The 19703-nt window shown below is 36.6% G+C and overlaps 1 protein-coding gene across 9 annotated transcripts in view; it reads left to right on the top strand.

Annotated features, from left to right (window-relative positions):
- LOC311427063 (atrial natriuretic peptide receptor 1-like) overlaps positions 1 to 19703 on the top strand; it is a 58493-nt gene that overhangs the window by 24203 nt on the left and 14587 nt on the right. For 8 of the 9 annotated variants that reach the window (XM_084504052.1, XM_084504051.1, XM_084504055.1 and 5 more), the window contains 11 exons: positions 1772 to 1904; positions 4453 to 4576; positions 6679 to 6783; positions 7408 to 7510; positions 8887 to 9032; positions 11633 to 11705; positions 14086 to 14233; positions 15126 to 15212; positions 15475 to 15618; positions 16543 to 16664; positions 18328 to 18469. In XM_084504052.1, the coding sequence (XP_084360178.1) occupies positions 1772 to 1904; positions 4453 to 4576; positions 6679 to 6783; positions 7408 to 7510; positions 8887 to 9032; positions 11633 to 11705; positions 14086 to 14233; positions 15126 to 15212; positions 15475 to 15618; positions 16543 to 16664; positions 18328 to 18469 (1327 nt within the window). The remainder of the gene's footprint in view (positions 1 to 1771; positions 1905 to 4452; positions 4577 to 6678; positions 6784 to 7407; positions 7511 to 8886; positions 9033 to 11632; positions 11706 to 14085; positions 14234 to 15125; positions 15213 to 15474; positions 15619 to 16542; positions 16665 to 18327; positions 18470 to 19703) is intronic. The other variant, XM_084504057.1, reaches the window with a different exon arrangement.

Raw genomic sequence — 19703 nt, 5'->3', positions numbered from 1 at the left:
ATCTGAAAGGGAATTATGTTTAAGAGAAAGAATAATGTCTTATTTCATTATCAGTGCAAGTGAATAATACACTTGTAAAAACTACTCTAGAGTATTAAGAGAATTTATAACGGAACAACAATAAAAAAGTGAGGATCTCTTGAACAGCAGGATGGGAACTCTCTTACCCATCCTCTGCAGAATGGATTTATTTCCTGACAAACTGCATACCTGCATATGTTATTTGACATGTCAAAAATGTAAACCTTCATCCAACAACATACAAAGAGGCTGGTGAAAGGAGTGAAAAGATTTTGTAGTTGTTGTGGTTTAACCTGGCAGACAGCTAAGTACCACATAGCTGTTTGCTCACTCCCCACCAGTGGGATGGAGAATAAAATCAGAAAAAAAAAATGGTAAACACTTGTGGTTTGAAATAACAACAGTTTAATAAGACAAAAAAGAAAGGGATAATATATATAAACATAAACATAAATGTAAACATAGATATACAAAGGAAGTGATGTACAATGCAATTATTCACCATCCACCAAATGATGCCCAGCCAGTTCTTGAGCAGCAGTAACTACCCCACACACTCCCCCACCCCCCCACTGTATTTTATTGTCTCACATGATGCCTTATGGTATCGGACATCCCTTTGGCCAGCTGGGGTCAGCTGTTCCTGGCTGTGTCCCCTCCCAGCTCCTTGTGCACCCCCTGCCTCCTCCTCCTGGGGCAGCACAAGGAGCTCGAAAGGCCTTGGCTCAGTGGGAGCACTGCTCTGCAACAACTAAACCATGGTGTGCTGTCAGCATTGTTCTCATCCTAAATCCAAAACATGGTATCATAGTAGCCACTATGAAGAAAATTAACTCCATCTCAGCCCAAACCACTACATAGCATTGTTTGAGAATATGAATTAAAAGCAGCTCTTACCTCCAATCTCACTTCACTCACAGGCTCAAAGCAGGTAATAAGGTGTCCCAGGGATAAGAGAGATGACCAAGTTAAATTATTTTTCCTGGTAAGGGTGTAAAAATGGAAAATGACAGATGTCTGAGCAGCAGTACTCCCACTGTCCTCTGCTCTAGATGTTATACAGTTTTATAAAAAGAGTGAGCTTTCTTAAGTATGGAATTAGCATAAGTAGTATCTAGTGAGGTTAAAGTTTCTGGCTGAATTTCATGTGTCCTAGAGTTGTCTGTTCTTCTTCAATAAGGAGGTGCACCTCCATGAAACCAGACAGGAATGATGAGCAGTGCTTATTACCTGATCTAAGAGGAATCATAGAATCACATTATCATTAAGGTTGGAAAAGACCTCCAAGATCATCCGTCCCCCTACCACTGATATCACCCACTAAACCACATCCCTATGTACCACATCGACTTTCCTTAAGCACCCCCAGGGACAGTGACTCCACCACCTCCCTGGGCAACCCATTCCAGTCAAAGCAAGCGTATCGGGAAAAGCAGCACTGCATTGTGCTGAGAGTAAATTTATTATAGATAAGATGAACAGACTTTTTATCATATTTCTCCAATTTCTTGATCTTTTCTAAGTGAATGTCAGAATTGTAGTAATGAGCATTTGTGCTTACTTATACAGCCACTAAAATGGATGAGTATTTTGGGCCTGGAAAAAGCAAAAGGAACAATGGATGAAAATTACACTTATTTCCCTTTCAGTACACAATGCTCCCTACCACAGAGGAAGATTTACATTTGTATACAACTGTAAAGTAGAAAAGTACAGCAAATATATTGGCTCATAATTTTATTTTTTCTAGGTCTGGAGATGGCATGGGTGAAAAGGCCTCCAGAAAAGGCTGTGAGTGGGGAATTCTTCAATGTGACCTATGCAGTCTTTGCTTCAGATGGCTTTTATCAATATGCAGTGCAAAATGGAATCCTTTCTCACAGGTATTACCTCCTATAAAATGTTTTCATGGTTATGAGTATATGGGGATTCTATACACACAGACATTTTCTGTAACATAATTGGAACACATGTTCTTGTGCTCCTAGCTAATTCCTTGCACTTCTTGACTTCTCTTCTAGCAGTGTTTGCACTGATATTTGCCCTTCTGGAATGGATGTGCTTTCACAACACCCATCATGGCACACTCACCTGCATGTCAAGGACAGCATGTGTCATCCTGCATCTGTTTAACAGTATCAGTGCAACTCTAAATATCACTTGTTAGCTTCTCTACGTGAAGAAATAAATGTAATTCTAGCAGGAGTCCCAAACTCACTGTGTTCTACGTCTGTTGTAATAATAAGCATATTCAAAGTGCACAATATAAATATAACAAAGGGGTTGGTCCAAACTTGAATCCAGTGTTTCCAGTGAAGAATTTATTTCAATTTCTATGGCATTGAAATCAGTCCAAAAGGAGTCCAATTCAGTCACTTCAGAGACTGTTAGTAACTAGACAACGTAGGCTAAGTACAGTATGTGTCTATGTACAACTTTAGATCACTAAAATGCTAGTATGCTGTGATCTTACAGTTGTAGACTGTACACACCAGTTTTCCAACTGTATAAAGCAATGTCTGGGACAGAGGCTGCAGCCACAATTCCCCATATTCTGCTCTGTATTTGGCTACTCTAAGAGATGCTTATGGAAAAAACTCACATTCTTCTTTGTCTATGTGAGTGTTCACATTGTGAAGTTCATGTTGTAAAAGCTGTTATCCAGGGTGATTTTATTTAAGATTGGAAGATGACATATAATCCATTTGCAATAGAAAATAAATAAATAAATAATCAGAAAACTTGACCAAAAATCATTTTTTTTAGCTGCTTGGAATGAATAAGTTTTTCTGTTCTTTCCAAGGAGAACCACTCTCTTAAATCACTAAGGAATTTAGAAAATCCTGCTCTTTGCGTATGTGCAAATATTTGTTTCTTCTGATACAGTCTTCTCTCTTAAATCTACTCAGTATGGGCTAGTTGTTCTTGCATTAAAAATAAATAAGTAAATAAATAAATAAATATTCGTATATATATGTATATATATATATATATATATATATATAAAAATCCTGGCGTCAATCAGTTTAGAGAGCTATTGTGCATAACATACAAACTAAACTGTACAACTAAATCTGGCTGTATCTGCTGAGTAAGCCATATTTGGAGAAAATGATTTTATTTTAAAGCCAAATCAGTTTATTATGGTCATAACCAGCTTCACAGAAGTTGTTGCTCAACTGAAAGCATAAATCAGAAAACACATTGGAAAAAAGTGTTGTGATGCATATCCAGGGAACTAGATTCGTCTTTCTGTGATGAACTTCCAAAAATCCTAACTTATATATATTTCTTGTAATGTAGTCTTCCCTTTTAAATCTAATCTCCTATGACTAGTTCTACTCAGCACTTGTCAGGCCTGGAGTGCTATGTCCAGTTCTGGTCCCTGAAATTCAAAAAAGGCTGGTCAGGGTCCAAAGGAGAGCCACAAAGATAATCAAAGAGCTGAAGAAATCCTTCTTCAATGAGGAAAGACTGAAGGAGTTAGGTCTTTACACTCTTGAGACAAGACAGCTTAGGGGAAGACCTCATTACAGTATTCCAATGGTGGCTACAAAGTGGATGGAGGCCTCCTAACAAGGAGTCACATGGGGAAGACATGAGGCAAAAACACAAAGGATAAAAGTTGCATTGGGAGACATTTAATCTTGATACTATATATGTATATACATATATATATATATATTTTACAATGAAGACAACCAGTCACAGGAACAACTTTCATAGGGGTGTGCTCAAGTTCCTATCACTGGAGGTTATTAAGATGCAGTTGGACAGCATCCAAAATAATTTCATCTAGTCTCCTTTTTCCCACAAAAGTTCAGACCTGATGGTCTTTTGAGGCCCCTTCCAACCTGGGCTGTTCTGTGATTCTGTGGTTGTTTTGCAGAACAGTCTAAACATACAGACCATTATTTCCTCTAAGTTTTTGGTTTTAGGATTTGTATATGATATTGTAGTAATTATCATTGGTTCTTCAGGTTGTGGAGCAAAGACTGAAGCCAAATAGGAATCACATGCATAGATTTATATAGATTCACATACATAACTGAAAACAGTGAGAATGAAAATAACCAGGGACACATATTTCTGATAGTGGAAGTACAGTAAGTGGTATGTTCTTCTAATCCAGTTGTAGCAGTGCCAAGTAATCTGGTCATGCAGTCAGTCTCAAGACATAAGTGGAGGCTGGTAGCTGCTTGAGGTATAGTACCTGCCAGAGTTGGCAGCAATCTTAATTGCTCTAGGAGTGCTTCAACCAGAAGTAAAACAAAAGAGAAAGAAAAGAGAGAGAAATGGCATTACAGTGTTTCTCTCACTGCATATGTTTTTGTTACTCATTTTTCTATACAGGATTTTCTGCGCTTGTTACAGTTTTGAGGAATAAGTAATGAATATAAAATTATGTCCTTTTCTCTGCTCCTTGGCTAGCAATGCTACTGCTGCAAGGGAATTCTGTGAGGAGCATGAGTGCCCTGCCAGCTGGAAAGATGCAAATGGCGAGAACTGCTGTGTCCATCATGCCAACATTCACTCCTGTCCTTTGGCCTTCATGGTTAGTATAAGTGTGTGACTTCATGTGCTCTGTTTGTGGTATTGGATGAAACAGCATTGCAATAACTTTTGTAAAAACTTTTTGCAATGACTTTTGTGAGGTCTTTTTGGTATTACAGTTAGACCTAATCTATAGTTTACTGAAAAAAGAAAGTGAGAATTTGTCAGTTTCAGAAATCTTTGCACTTGATTCTGAGGCTGCAAAGCAAATAGCTTTATTTTTGTACAAGATGGTATTCAGAAGTACTCATTATTCTTAAAGTGTCTAGTTACATCTCTTCAAGTTTACTTGACTCAAAGCTCTATACAGTCAGTAGAGAAAGAAAGATAGATCATTTCATTCTATAACAAGTAGGATTAATTGTCAGCTGCAAGTATCACTATCTCTCTGCATCTTATAGAGGGAACCTGAATGATTTGCTTGAATTACTAAAATTGACTGGTGTGAGTCATACTGTCTGTGACTTGTAGAATGGAAGCCTGTATACACAGGTGCTAAGATGAACTAGTTTTTCTATATTAGATTAGAAAAAAAAAGAAAAATAAAGGAATGGAAATGCATAATAACAAACTTCCTTTCCCTTTCCCTTTCCCTTTCCCTTTCCCTTTCCCTTTCCCTTTCCCTTTCCCTTTCCCTTTCCCTTTCCCTTTCCCTTTCCCTTTCCCTTTCCCTTTCCCTTTCCCTTTCCCTTTCCCTTTCCCTTTCCCTTTCCCTTTCCCTTTCCCTTTCCCTTTCCCTTTCCCTTTCCCTTTCCCTTTCCCTCTCCCTCTCCCTCTCCCTCTCCCTCTCCCTCTCCCTCTCCCTCTCCCTCTCCCTCTCCCTTTCCCTTTCCCTTTCCCTTTCCCTTTCCCTTTCCCTTTCCCTTTCCCTTTCCCTTTCCCTTTCCCTTTCCCTTTCCCTTTCCCTTTCCCTTTCCCTTTCCCTTTCCCTTTCCCTTCCTTTTCTTTTTTTTCCTCTTCCTCTTCCTTTTCATTTTCCCCTGTGAGGAAAGCCTTACCCAGAAAAATAACCTTCATGCAGTTGCCCAGTTTTTCAAGTTGATTTCCCTTACGGCAACTTACATATTCTTCATGATCAAACACAGTGTAATAGTAAACGTAGCCTTACATGTCTTGTGGCTATTTCATGCACTGTTCTGTGTGAAGGCTTAATGCCTTCTAACAACTCTATTTTACTTCATGGCAGCCCTCTTTGTATGGAGCTGTTTTATTAATGACTCCCTGAGGACCTTAGCTGATACCAAGACTTTTATTTGAAAGAGGAATCCCTGCTGGAACTATCGCATCAAAGCTTTTGGCTAGAATCATACTGAAGAACTTTTTTTTTTTTTTTTTTTGATGGTTGGTTGTGCCTTTTTTTTTAATTATTATTATTTTTTTAATGGTGTAACATTTAAAGCTTTTTGTTGTTGTTGTTGTTTTTGTTTTGTTTTGTTTTGTTTTGTTTTTTGGTTTGCATGTACTGTTTCTTTGGATTAGGTCTGTGCTTTACACTGCATTGAAAGAAGTTCCTGCAGAAATATCTGGAGTTAGTAGACAGACTTAAGCCTTTTGAAACATCAAAACAATGCACGATCTTCAAAGATCCAAAATAATCCTAAGTGTTTGCAATTGTTGAGAAGTTTGCTTTTTCAGAGCTTTACTACAAAATGCTTTGCAAACAGACATTGACACATAACAGATCGCTTCCTGATTTGTTAAAGAAAAAAGCCCTGTCATACTAAAAGTCAAGCTGCAATAAAATACCTTTAGAAAAAATATGAAATATGGGATATGATTCTGTTTCTGGTTCTAGTGCAGCAAAACCTGCTAAAAAGGGATATTAGGTGCATGGAATTACTGGAGCTAAAATATGCAACCAGATTTTGGTTCATGTATTTTAGACAATAATGAGCTTTTGTGAGATTTTGACTCAATTTAAGCCCATTTCTCTCTTACTATCTTTTATTGTATCACAAAACAATGTTGTTTGTACTTTGGCATTTTAATAGAATTTGTTATTTTCTGAAAAAGAATACAAGACATTTTAAGAAGGTGAAAAAGGGAGACCTAGGATTTTCATTGTGTCATCATTTAGTGACATAACCGATCTGTCTGATAAAGGGTAGAGGAGGAATATGTGGTCCATGGATTCCTGATGATGGCCAGATATTTACCCACACTTTATCTACAGCTGGCAAAATGAGCCAAAGAAACTGGACTGCCAAGGTAAGGTGTATTTGTTGTATACAACAAATGCTTTGCTCTTTTCAAAGCTTACTTGCTAGTAGTTTGATACAGTTCATGTGCATGTTCCCTGTCTTGTTAACTGATGTCAGTATTATATATGTAAGCAGTGCATATGGCTGAGTATCACCAATTCAAAACTGACTCGATTGGAAGCAATAGCTTTTCATACTGCTACTACTTATGTAGTTAGTAGAAATAATGGGGATGGGAAAGAAGAAAAGAGCCTAACCTGTTTGTTTAGGGCCTGTACTACCAAAATACTGTGCTCCTGACTAGATTGTGTTACAGGTTAGCATGATCTCTACGGGTTTCTACCAAGCAGAAGTAACAAGCAAGTAAATGTGACAGGGATGCATAGGCTGAAAGCTTTGCCTGATTGAAAGAACAATCACCAGTCAGAGGAATCAGACCTGGCTTTCCAACATGGCTTGCCTCTCCTGCTACTGTTTGTTTCACCAGCCAAGCAACCCTGACCTTCCTGACTCTGAAGAAAACCGCACATATTCTTTTGGAAGACACCATAACTGGGTCATTCTTGCTAAAATGACATACTGTATGCACATGAAGTTTCAATCCTTGCAGCTTTGTTCACTTATTTGGCAGGTTGTTTTGGTTCATGTGGGTGTGACTTCTCTCATCGCACACATCAGAGTTGGGAGAATGCAAGTTGCTCTGGAAGCAAAAACCACAGTCCTTCCTGCAGTAGGTATGATATAGAGTGAGGGAATTGCTTATTAAATGCAAATGCTTTTATCATTCATGTATGCATACCAAGAACAAGAGTAACTCCTACCCTTCCTTACAATTATGTATAAACAAAGATCTTCCTAAAATTCTTCTAAGGCTGAAAATCTAAAAAATTATTTGAGCTTCTTCTTACCTGTGAAAGAAGCTAGAATAGTAGGAAGCCATTCTGGCCAAACATGTAAAGTCAAATATCATGACCAATGGGTTCAGTTGACAGAGATATGAAAATATTCTTCCATCTGGTATGTAGTGAAGATGTGGACATTCTTAATCTGAGGGGGAACAGATTAGCCTTAAGCACATTGGAAAGGTAGAAACCCAGCTTGGTTCCATTATTCACATTAAAATCCAGTTGCTCCCAAAGGCATCAGAGTTCTGTGCAGCTTAGTATAACAGTATAGTATAACAACTGCAGGGAAGCAGAAATAATAATAACAATTCTCTTAGCAAAGCAAAAATAAAAAGTGGGTATTATTTAATAAATTAAACACAACTTGAAGAATATTGGTTAAACAGAAATGTCATCAAAGTTTTCTTGTTAGCTACTCTTCTGGAAGTTTATATTCCTCAATGTTGTTAAAAACAAAAACAAACACAAAAACAAACAAACAGAACCAAAGAAATTCCAGACTGGATGAAAACTGTGGATTTTGTTTTGTTGAGGATTTTTTTTTTAAATATTTTGTAGTGACAGAATAATATCTTGAGCTTGTCTCAGGAGGCTGAAGTAAAGAATTATATTAGTTTAGGCATAGAGGTAAAATTGAAACAGCACTCAGAACATGGGAGAAGGAGTTTTGTCCTCTAGGGCTTTTGTTTTAAATCACGGCTGATGCTGCTGATAATTTTCTTAAGACCTTGGAGGAAAAGAAATCCTTGAAGCATGGGTAGCAAGGTTTCAATCTGAAGTACTCATAGTCTGCTGCTTCTGAGAAAGAATCTTCTACTTCTGGAGGTCTCAAGGGCTGACTTATGTGCAAAAAACTCAAAAGACAATGTCCGCCTTGAGGAACTTCTTGTCTCAGAAAAACAAGCAAACAAACAAATCAGATGGACAATGAGAAACAGAGTAGTAATTAAATTATTTGTACACACAAAAAAATCAAAGACTCTCATTTCATTAACAATTTGATCTGATCAAAGAGCACCTACATCACTTTGAAAACCAAAATAATGAACTCAGCTGCAGTAGTACTATCTCTGGATTCTTCAAGATGTGTTATTTCTGGTACTCTGAGGTTACCTCAGTAACCATGTGTTTAAATCTGAGTTCAACCATGTTGTTGGATGAAACTGCCATAAAATATCCTGATATGGGTTTCCTTTTCTAATCAGTTTGTGGAGATGGCTTTTGTGAGGAAGAAGAAGGCTGCTCTATCTGTCCAGCAGATTGTGGGGAATGTCCGCTATCAGCTGATGCTAAGATAGCAATTGCCTTACCAATAGGTTTAGTCTGCACTGCCTTCATTATGACAGTCCTGGTAAGTAAGCTTTCTCTCCTCTTATTTCTTCTCTCTTATTCCCATTATTCCACTAATTTGAATGAGTATTCTCTTAGGAGAGGTATAGATTTTCTTCCACATCCTGAACCTGCATGCTAGAAAAGAAGCCATTTTTGGCTTCTTTGGCTTTATGAGGGGAGGATAATTGTGCTAGGAAATTTCTTCCCCTAAGAGAGAAGACTAAAGAGGAATGTAACAAGAGGGTTGTATAATGGTAAAGGAAGAAGCAGTAGTTATTAACAGTCTTTCACAACATTGGAAGGAGGGATTGCCAGTGAAGTGAGAGTGCTTTTCACTCAGAATAAAATTGTATTATGATAACTGCTCCAGAACCCTACGGAGACAAGAAGTATAAATGAATTCAAAAACAAATTAGATACATTCATAAAGGCATTAGGTCCACCATAGGTCATTAAGTCTTAGAGTTCAAATACAACATGTAATAGAGTACCTTCAACTATATTTTTAACTTACTGATAGCTAGAGGTTCAAAAGGAATAAGGAGAAGATCTATCTTTTCTCTCTCTCTCTTTTTTTTTTTTTTTTAATTCAGTTATTTTCTTAGTGTAACTGATTTAGTTTGGTTCAGTTGAAAGTGATTCATTTTGCTTAAAATTTACCAGTTATAACAGACTTATGATGGAAAAAAAGAATAATGAGACAGTAGTGTATGAATATAGGAGAAGTACTTTTGGATCCCTTTGAACGGAATAAAGAGATGACAGCAAATTATTATGACTTACTAATTCACAGTGAAGTGGATCTGTACTCCTCATGTATTCACATCTTGAAAAAAAAAATCTGAATTTCAAAACAAAGACATAACAGGTGAATATGCGCAGTGGTAGAGTCATTACGGTGGCTTTGTAATTACAAGATCATTTATTTGGGGTTTGGCCTATAGATCCTCTAAATCAATAGACTCTTGTTTTGTCTGTTTTCATTGCATACTGCATTTGCCATTTGCACTGAGCATCTGAGGTAGTTGAATGTGCTGAAAAGGAATGGGAGGAAAAGTCTCATGGCCCATAAAGGTCAGGAGGCCTCAATAACAATTTTTTTTTTCTTTTTTCTGTTCTGTGCCTTTGTGTGGCTTTGCAACTTAGGAACTGAAACACTTCTGAAAAACAAGACTTAATCTCCCTGTGTCTCTGTTTCTTATTTGAGCATTTGTAATCCACGTGGACACTGTGACAATGTGCTTATAGTAACTGTCCTATAAAACAATATGCTCTGATAGAAATGTGTGGTTGAACAGATGAGAAGTTCAGACAGTTTTAGACAACATGCACTGTACAAAGGGAAAATAGAGTCTGACCTTGCATATATTTACCTAAACCAAAAGTTACTTTATATAGCAAAAGTTACCTATTAGTTTTGCTATTTTTCTGTAGGGTTTGAGTGTGGCTTTTTAGGGGGAGGGGATTTTTATTTCTTTGCAACATATGCATTCTTCTAACTTCTTTACTAGCATTTTTTAAAAAATTATTGAGGTGATGAATAAACAATATAGGAAAGATCTTTTTAACCAATTCAGTTATTAATATCACATAAGAAGAGCCATCTGGGAATCTAATATCTTCTTTAATCATTCAAGCAAAGGAGAGGATTCCTTTGATCTAAGTGTCTGTAGCAAGCATAGTGGTCACTTCTAGCTGATGTGTCTTTGTTCAGTCATACCTTTACAAGATAAAATGTAGATATCTTTTCTCAGAAACCCTTTGAAATAAATGGGATGACTTCATTATTATTTAATGAGCTCAATAGCAGTCATAAATTTCTGCCAAAATATGGGCACAGTCTCCACACCATGTTTCTTGAGTAATATCAGGACTTTTGCTACTTATTTCACTGAATTCATAATTTCTAATGTTCAATTCTACAGTATATAAAATGGTATAGTGATGGTGAACTGTGGCCTTGGTTTGCTACTTTGGTACTGATTGCATGTATTACATGTATGCAGCTGCTCATCTTTTGAAAGTAATTATTTACACTTTTTATATCTGTTTTGCAAATATAGCAAATCAGCTATTTATAAGACCTATGTCTTCTTTAAGAAATAGCCGATTATCGGTGTTCCCAATCTAATATTTTTATGCTAGAGTATTTGACATAACATGGTCTTATTTGTTGGTCAGGGTGTAATTTTGTTACAGGGTACAATATGTACTGACAGTTTTCTTGAGGCTGAGCACTAGAGTATTCTTGTCATGTGTTTAGGCAGCACACGAAATTTCCATGGCATGAGGTGATGTACACAATTCATTTGATGTCCAGTCTGAGACCTAAATGCACTGCATAAGAAGTATTGACAATAATGAAAAGAGTTTATAGCCAATGCAAAATATTACATGTCATTATATTCCAGAGTATGGAATACACTGTTTCAAATATCTTAGATTCTGTTTTCCTCTAGGAATATTAGTTCTAATGTTACTCATATGATGTATATTGTATGCTTAAACATCATAATTTTGGGGGATACTTATAAATTTTCATATTAAAAAAAATAAATAGATGAATTCTTTCAAAATCAGTAGAGCTACATCTGGAATGAATGTTATTTATTTTTGTAGTGGTTTCAATATCAGAAACAAAAGTTGTTTTGGGACGAGAGCTGGATTATAGACTTCAAATGCATCAAACAAGGTCTGTAACTTGTCATTTTGTTACTATTATCAGTTTCATTAATAATTTTAAGAAATAATCTATATCATAATTACATCATGTTTTAATGGTCTTGCAAAAGGTGTACAAATTTGTGAAAGACATATCCAAAGATTAATTCCTGTAACTTCTGTGAGCTGATTACTGGCATTTTTCTTTACTGAAACCTTAGTTATCTAAGCTATTTTAGTTTCTTTCTTATTTATGGTGATGTGTCAATTTAAAAAGACAGGCTTATCCCAGAATAAACAGATAACCTCTGGACTTGGATAAAATAAATTATACTTGCTTCAATGGATACATGAATTTGTATAATTGGCCTCATTAATTTGTTCTGTATTTGCACAAATAGAATGAAAGATCTCCATTTTTCTCAGTGAATACTGAGAACTCTGGCACTTTTGTTGCAAAAAGTAATTCATTGAGACCTGAGGTGGTTTGTTTTGCTTTGTTTTTCCTTTTACCTTCAGGATATAAAATAAATTTTAAATTTGTTGTAACTAAACATGTTAAGAATAAAATGAGATGCTATTTATCTTTTACTATGCTGCACTTAAAATAAATGTAGATTATACAATTCGCTTTGCTGCTCAGTGCTTTAGCACTGAGGAGGAAAGCAGTGCCTAGACCCTCAGAAGAGGAAAATCTGTAGTTTGCTGAAGTTGGTAGGTCTGTATACTCTCTTGTTTTCTGTCTCTATGGGGTATTGCTAGAAAGATATCAGCTTTACCTGTGTTATATCATCGTGCTGCTAGTAGAAATACCAAGACACTGTTATGCTAATGTAGTAGAAATACTTGCAGCCTTAGACTTGAACATTAATTTCTGTGTAGTTTTAATATGAAATCTTCTTCGCAGTCAAGAACAGACTGGCTTAGAAATTAATTTGAGGACATAAAATGAACTTCAATCCAATTTTGTAAAAATGGAAGTAGAACTTTCAAGGACAAGTGTCTTTTGATATGTAAAAAAGGAACATGAGTAGATTTTCATCTGTTAGTCAATTATAAGAGGTCGTAAACACCACAAAGGAGGAGAAACAATAGAGAGAAACTATGGGAAATGAGAGACATTATTTTTAAAAAGTGCTTTGCAATTCATTTTAAAAATTCAAAATTAAAAACTTTTTTTTTTTTTTTTTTGAATAATCTGCAAAACAGCAATAATCACAGAATCACAGAATCACAGAATCATTTAGGTTGGAAGGGAACTCCAAGATCACCTAGTCCAATCTATGACCTAACATTAACAATTCCTCCATGAAACCATATCACTAAGCTCTACATCTAAACATCTTTTAAATACCTCCTTGTTTAAGACCTAGCTAGAAAAATAATTAACAACTTAGAGTAACGAGCACTGTGAATGTGAAGAGACTTTGAAATAGACCGTACGTCTCCTCCAAACAGAGTTACCCAGCAATAGCCACAGTGGCCTGAAATGTACAGTTATTTAGATGGAAATACATCAGCAGTGTTGCAGCCAGGGTATGTAGCCTGTGCCGTGAAATATTACTCCTCTTAAGGACCATTGCACCTATATTTATATTATCAGAGTTATCTCAGGGATCTCTAACATATTTCTAAGTGGAATGACATTGAAAGACTCCAAATGTCTATGCAGTTTTGAACTGCATGTGGATAATACTATGGTGTGGGAACATGACAGTCCTGATGCAAGGTGAGATACTGAACTTCCTCAGCAGCACTTTATTGCATACTGATGATACCAGGGAGAGTTGCTGAGAGTAATTGGCCATACCTGGTGGAGATGGTGAAACAATATGTAATTCATTAAATCTTCTTTGAAACACATTTTTTTTTACCTTGAGCTGGTCAACAGATTAAAAATAAATAAATAAATAAATAAAAATAAAGAAAATGTTGAGATTACTGATTTTTTCATCTAACTGTATTATTGCTCTTCACTGACTTCCTTCTGGTGTCAGAATCACTTCCCACATCGCTGTACTCTACAGTCCTCTAGGAGCTCCAAATAGACTTGTTAAAATCTGGCACAGAGCTTGCTCTGCTTCCCTGGGTTCTGTCCTTTGCATCTCCGTAACCGGAAGGCTGATCTCCATCCAGCAAGGGGTGATCGTACTGAGAGCAGAAAAAATTGCATACAATGCTGAGGTTTAATTGGAAAGATCTCTGGCAGTGCATCACCTCTGGAGGTGTTTTGACTTTTTATGCAGTAGTCGCATTCTGAAAAAAAAATGGCTTTCTGTCTTACGCATTAACAAGACCAGTTCTGCATGCAAAGATTTGGAAATTTCCTTATATTTGTCTGCCTCTGGAGTCTCTACCTTGGTAATAATATTCATCTTCAGCCGCCTTTGCTAATCCCACGTCTCATTTAGATTCCATAGCAGGGGCAGCAACAGGAAGCATGATGAGTGCTCCCCCAGCACCTAGTGAATCCAATATCAGCTGTATCACTGCTCTGAGCTCCTGCACAGCAGCTGCTAATGCATCCAAGAAACTGTACTTCACCCAGACTGGGAGATAGTAAGTTAATGTATTGCTCATTTTCTGCAATATCTATTATCCTATTGTTTCACCATGGTTTCTGGTTCATGCAACTTTGCCATCAACAGGTATCCCAAAAAGCTTGTGCTTCTCTTGTTACATGAAATCCAGTAAGTTAATATCATCATTTGACTTCTGTACCACTTACTGGCTGTAGAAAGTGTAACGTGATGGAGTCTGGTTTTATTATCATTTCTCCTTTTCTTTTCTGGACTTGTTACATGGGTATGACCGTATAATGTGCCTCACATCTATTAATGAATGATGTCTACTGTTAAAATATATTTGTAATCAAGGTTTTGATGTAGCCCTGTTTCTAAAATGCAGGTAGAGCACAGCTAGGTTATTTGAAATGAAGATTGGCAGTGTATTTATACGGGAGGCATCAGTTAAGTTCCTGCATACATCTTCAGTGGATTCTTATAAGGGAAAATTGTTTTGCTATCTGTCAAGCTCAGATGCTTCATTGCATAGAATCCTTCATCCCATGAGAGCAGAAGGATGCTAAATATCAGTGGTGGATCTCCAAAGCAGTAGACAGAGAAATAAAGGATAGCAGGGATATTGTTCTGACATTTCCTTTGCTGCTACTCTATCATCCAGATGCCTAAATCGATTCTAACACTCTCATGTTTCAAATGGCATACACAGATCAAGGATGCTTGAATATAAGCACTAATGCCTCCCTTATCATGGAAGCAGAGCCTTGTCATTTACTCAGATTCAGATTCACACCTGCATATGGAAATGCTCAAATTCCCTGCTTCATCTCGCTGCCCACTCTGGAAAATATATTTGGTCCATTTTCCTAGCCTTATGAAGTTATGAAGTTGGCCTAAAACTCTCTGAACAGCATTTCATTCTGTTTCAGTGATGGTAGAACAGTGGCCATAAAGAAAATAATAAAGAAGGCGTTCACCCTGACCAAATCCATACGTAAGGAAGTAAAGCAAGTAAGGTAAGAAGGGAAACCTGAGAAACATATGCTATTTGATTTTTATACTGGTTCTTTAGACATTACAATCTGTCCTGAGGTTACAATAAATTCATACTCTTCTTCAAACTTTGCTTTGACACTAGATCGAAATCTCCTTAGGACTGTTTTGTTTTTCTTTATATATTTCAAGACAAAGCATTTGGCTTTCCCATTACTCTACAAAAACTAGGAGGGACATCCACAAAAATTTGTGATATCTTGTGTTTTCTGTTAACTTTCACAGGGAACTCGACCATCCCAATCTCTGCAAATTCATTGGTGGTTGTATAGAAGTGCCCAATGTTGCCATAGTGACAGAGTACTGCCCCAAAGGCAGCCTGAGTGATGTTCTACTCAATGAAGACATCCCATTGAACTGGGGATTCAGGTACAAGTTTAAAAAAAAATAAAAAATGAATAAATAAATTGAAAACCTAAAAGATGCAAACTATGCTGATAGATGCTATGTGCTGTTTGGGACAATTTTCTAATTATAAATGAAGTACTTGGAGAGATAGACCTACACTGTAATATGGTGAGAATAAAAAAGAAAGACAGTGAATTCAAATATCTAGTCTTGTCTTCTGGATTTTTGAGCAATTGTACGTTGAGTGCAAGTCATGCTAAGCCAATGACTTTCCGACACCCCTGTTTATTCTGTAAACCCACCCCTGTTCATTCTGTAAAACTGTTCTCAACCCCCCTTTTCCATTCATCGTTTCCCCAAATATCTTGGACATCTGCAATTAATTAAAAAGCACCATAAAGGCACCTAAGTGAAACAATTAGCATATCTCCCAATGCTTTACTTTATTTCCCAATATAGAAAATGAGCACAGCATCCTAATGAAACTTCCACAAAGGCACTTCTATCATTTTTTGAGAATAATCTTTTTGGCATGCTCTTTTTACTTCTGCCTGTTTTTTGCCTTCAGCAAAGAAAAAGAGTATATGGGAGGAAATCCTCCAAAAAAGTGAGAAAGTTAATAAAAATGTGTGTCTTTTGTAAACATTTGAAAAGAACTTGCAAGAATACAAACATACTGGAAAGTTCTAGAAGTTCTAGAGTAAACTGAACTGTCTTAGTAAAGGCTGAAGACCTTGAATCCAGACAATTTAGAGTTGAGGGCTTTCAGCCACCCACTTCAAGTGTTCTGAAAAACGGGCATGTAGTAACAGATTTCAGAAATATTTCGGTCATGAGAAGCCTTTCATGAGGAGCCTTTTGGTCAGCTTCAGTAGGGTTTGTGCCCACTCTTGAGTGAAGATCTGGTTTAGTGGAAATGCTAGCTCATTGGGTTTTGTCTTTCAGGTTTTCTTTTGCTACTGACATTGCCCAAGGAATGGCCTATCTTCACCACCACAAAATTTATCATGGACGGTTGAAGTCTAATAACTGTGTGATAGATGACCGATGGGTTTGTAAAATTGCAGGTAAAGAGAAGATAAATGAAATTTCAAAACTGTCCAGGTAAACTACTAATGCATGTAGATTTCACAGTGAACACTCTTCACAAGCACTTTCATCATGATGTGAAGTTTTTGTGGAAGTGCTGACTTTAACAGCCTTCACTAAAAGTTCCCTGTGCTGATTCAAGCTTCATGTTACATTATCATGTCAAGTCTCTCCTGTAACTTGTTCCTGATGCACACATCAGATCCCTTAAATGTCGGAGTCTATCAACATCAGTCTGAGCAGAAACTCTGTCTCATTCTCAGTTTTGATGCAGAGCAAAAACATTAACCATGGACTTCACTATGAAGATACGGAATAATTCTGATTGGTGAACACAAGATTTGTGTTTATGGAGAGAAGCAGACTCGACACAGAGCTTTGCAGTCCTGTAAACAAAACAGAATTTTATTCTCCGACAGATGGAGCTATAGATCTGTCCTGCGCCTGGTACAGGAGGGCAGTCTATGGGGGCACGAAAACCAGTGGAGAAACCAGTGTTTTATTCGGCAGTTGCCAGAGGGAATGGAAGTTATGTTCATCTCTCCTACTCACTTCCCAAACTAGTTATTGCACTCTATAACCTGCAGCTATCTTAAAAACAACAGCAACTGATTTATCTTTCAAAGGTTCATACTAAGAGTACAGGCCCTACACAAGGCCATGGCTGCTTCTCTACCTCTGTTACTATCCTTCTGCCTGCAGGAATATTTGCTTTGCTCCTTTCCTGAGGAAAAACATAAAAAAAAAAAAAATGAGATAGCTAGACTACATCAACTGCATCATATTAGCACTTCTTGTCTGAATTAGATGAGGTCCCTGTGGGATTGTTGAGATGTTACCTGGTAACACTGTAGAGAATTTGAATAATCTTGGTTTATTCAGATTTTATAATGTAAAACAAACCTCACAAATAACTGATATGGTGACTAATAGAAAAACTTCAATAAGCACCAATATAAAGAATGAAGTTTTAGGACCATCTTAATCAGAGGTCACTCCATAAAAAAGTCAAAGATTTTAATCCTGCCCCCCTAACACTCTGCAGACAGCTGAGTCTAAGAAAACAGATGTCAGTTGTGTTTTTTTTTTTTCTCCTCTACAATGTGGTCAGATGTTGAGAGCGTCTTCTGTGTTAAGCTGAAAGTATAGCTGCAAATATGTTTCACATTTATCTGCCTTTGTTCTCAAGCTAATGGTGTGAAAGTAAAGCTCACCCTCTGATTTCTAGTAGCTTTAGTCTGTCTAACTTGTAATTACTCTTAACAACCTGCCACAGATGAGGATCGGGGGATGAGTAGAACAGAAATCTACATTTGCATACTAAGTCTTGCACTGAAGGGAGCCTACTGTGTCTGAATGTAGTTTTATGAAATGGTAGAATAATTCGTCTTGGAAGTGGCCATTTATTTTAACTGTCCTACTCAAAAGGCTGTTAAACAATCTCATCCAAATATTTGCTGTCCAGATCTTACTTTTTTTTATATAGACAAAAGGCCACCAGGCACACCTCATTTTTAGATAGAGACAAGTATTTCAAAGAGGGAAAATTAATTCCTTTGTCAAGTTGTGTCACTATATACCGATTCATGTGTGTTCAGAGAAATGCTGAACAGTTTTATTTCTTGTTTTCTTCCATGTTAGATTATGGCTTGCAGTCATACAGAAAAGAAGATTCTCCTGAAGGGTTGAGCTCATACCAGCAGCACTTTATACAGGTTTACATAGCTCCTGAAATCCATTCACTTTCAGACTTTGAACCCAATTCTATGACAGACATCTACAGGTAATTTCCTGTTTCTCTCACTTAATAATCCCATCTCAAGTCTAATATTCTTTCATCACTATTAGTCTCAGTGTAATTCTGTGATCATCCCAGGGGTATGTTTGATTGCATTTATAAAAGGATTTTCAATAATGGCAATATTAAAAATAGTTAATGGCATCAATTTTACAGGAGTCATAATATATTTATGCATTCCATCATTCTATAATTTGTGTAAACACATAATTTTTTTCTGCACGCACACAGTGACAATGTTTTGTTTGCAGAGAACAATTAGAGCTAGAAAAAGAATGAATGTACAAGTGAATTGGTCAGTCCCTCTCCTGAAAATCTTTGTGGAAGATCATTGCAATCACTTATTTGGCTATCAAGTTTTGCCTTGTCAGTGATGGAAGGCTAAACCTGTCAGCCAAACAAGTTATTGCAAAGTGATAAAGGAGATCCAACCACTCTTCAGATAAAAAGGATTACTATTGAAATTTCAGAGAATAATAATCTAATAAAAAAGTATCGTACTGCATTAAAAAATCATCAATATTTTTTCCTTTTCCCACATATTTTCTCTATTAAACATTACCGTGTTCTTGGTCTGTGCTGTTTCATAACAGTGATACTTCCCCTATGCTTATTTCCAGTAGTTAAGTAAAAGAAGTTCAAAGGAGAAGTTATAGGACAGATGGGACTACAAAATTTTTGTGTCCCCTCCTCTCCCCCCCAATTTTTTTTCCCTTTTTCCAGTACAGCAGATTGGCAAATCTGCAAAATCTGGCAAATTTAGTAGGTAGCAGAACATAAACTACTGGAATTCAAACAAAGATTGAAATGCAGATTGAGTAGACAAGGATAGTTATTAGCAGTGTTTATTAACAACATTCTGAGTTCTACACTGGGCCACAATAAATGCTGATGGCCTTAAGTGTCTGTTGCAGGGCTTTTACTGAAAATTTAATTACAGTAACAGAAAATGTTTTTTTTTTTTTTGTTCAATTAGGATACATTAAAAATTATGTAGGGTGAAGATGTGATTTTGTATATAAACAGAAGATTTATTGGATTCATGTACATTATTCCCTGGTGTGCATATACAATAACGATACCTGCTAGAACTTTATTATTTTAATCTATTCTATCAGGTCAGATTGTGTAAATAAGAATTTGAGGTCTTTGTAGTGGTTTGTTTTTCTTGCTTGTTTGGTTTTTTATATCTATGGGTGGTCCAAATATGCCATTTTAA

The sequence above is a fragment of the Aythya ferina genome (genome assembly GCF_964211825.1).
Source record: "Aythya ferina genome assembly, chromosome: Z".
NCBI lineage: Eukaryota > Metazoa > Chordata > Aves > Anseriformes > Anatidae > Aythya > Aythya ferina.
This window is presented reverse-complemented; position numbering and strand designations above follow the sequence as displayed.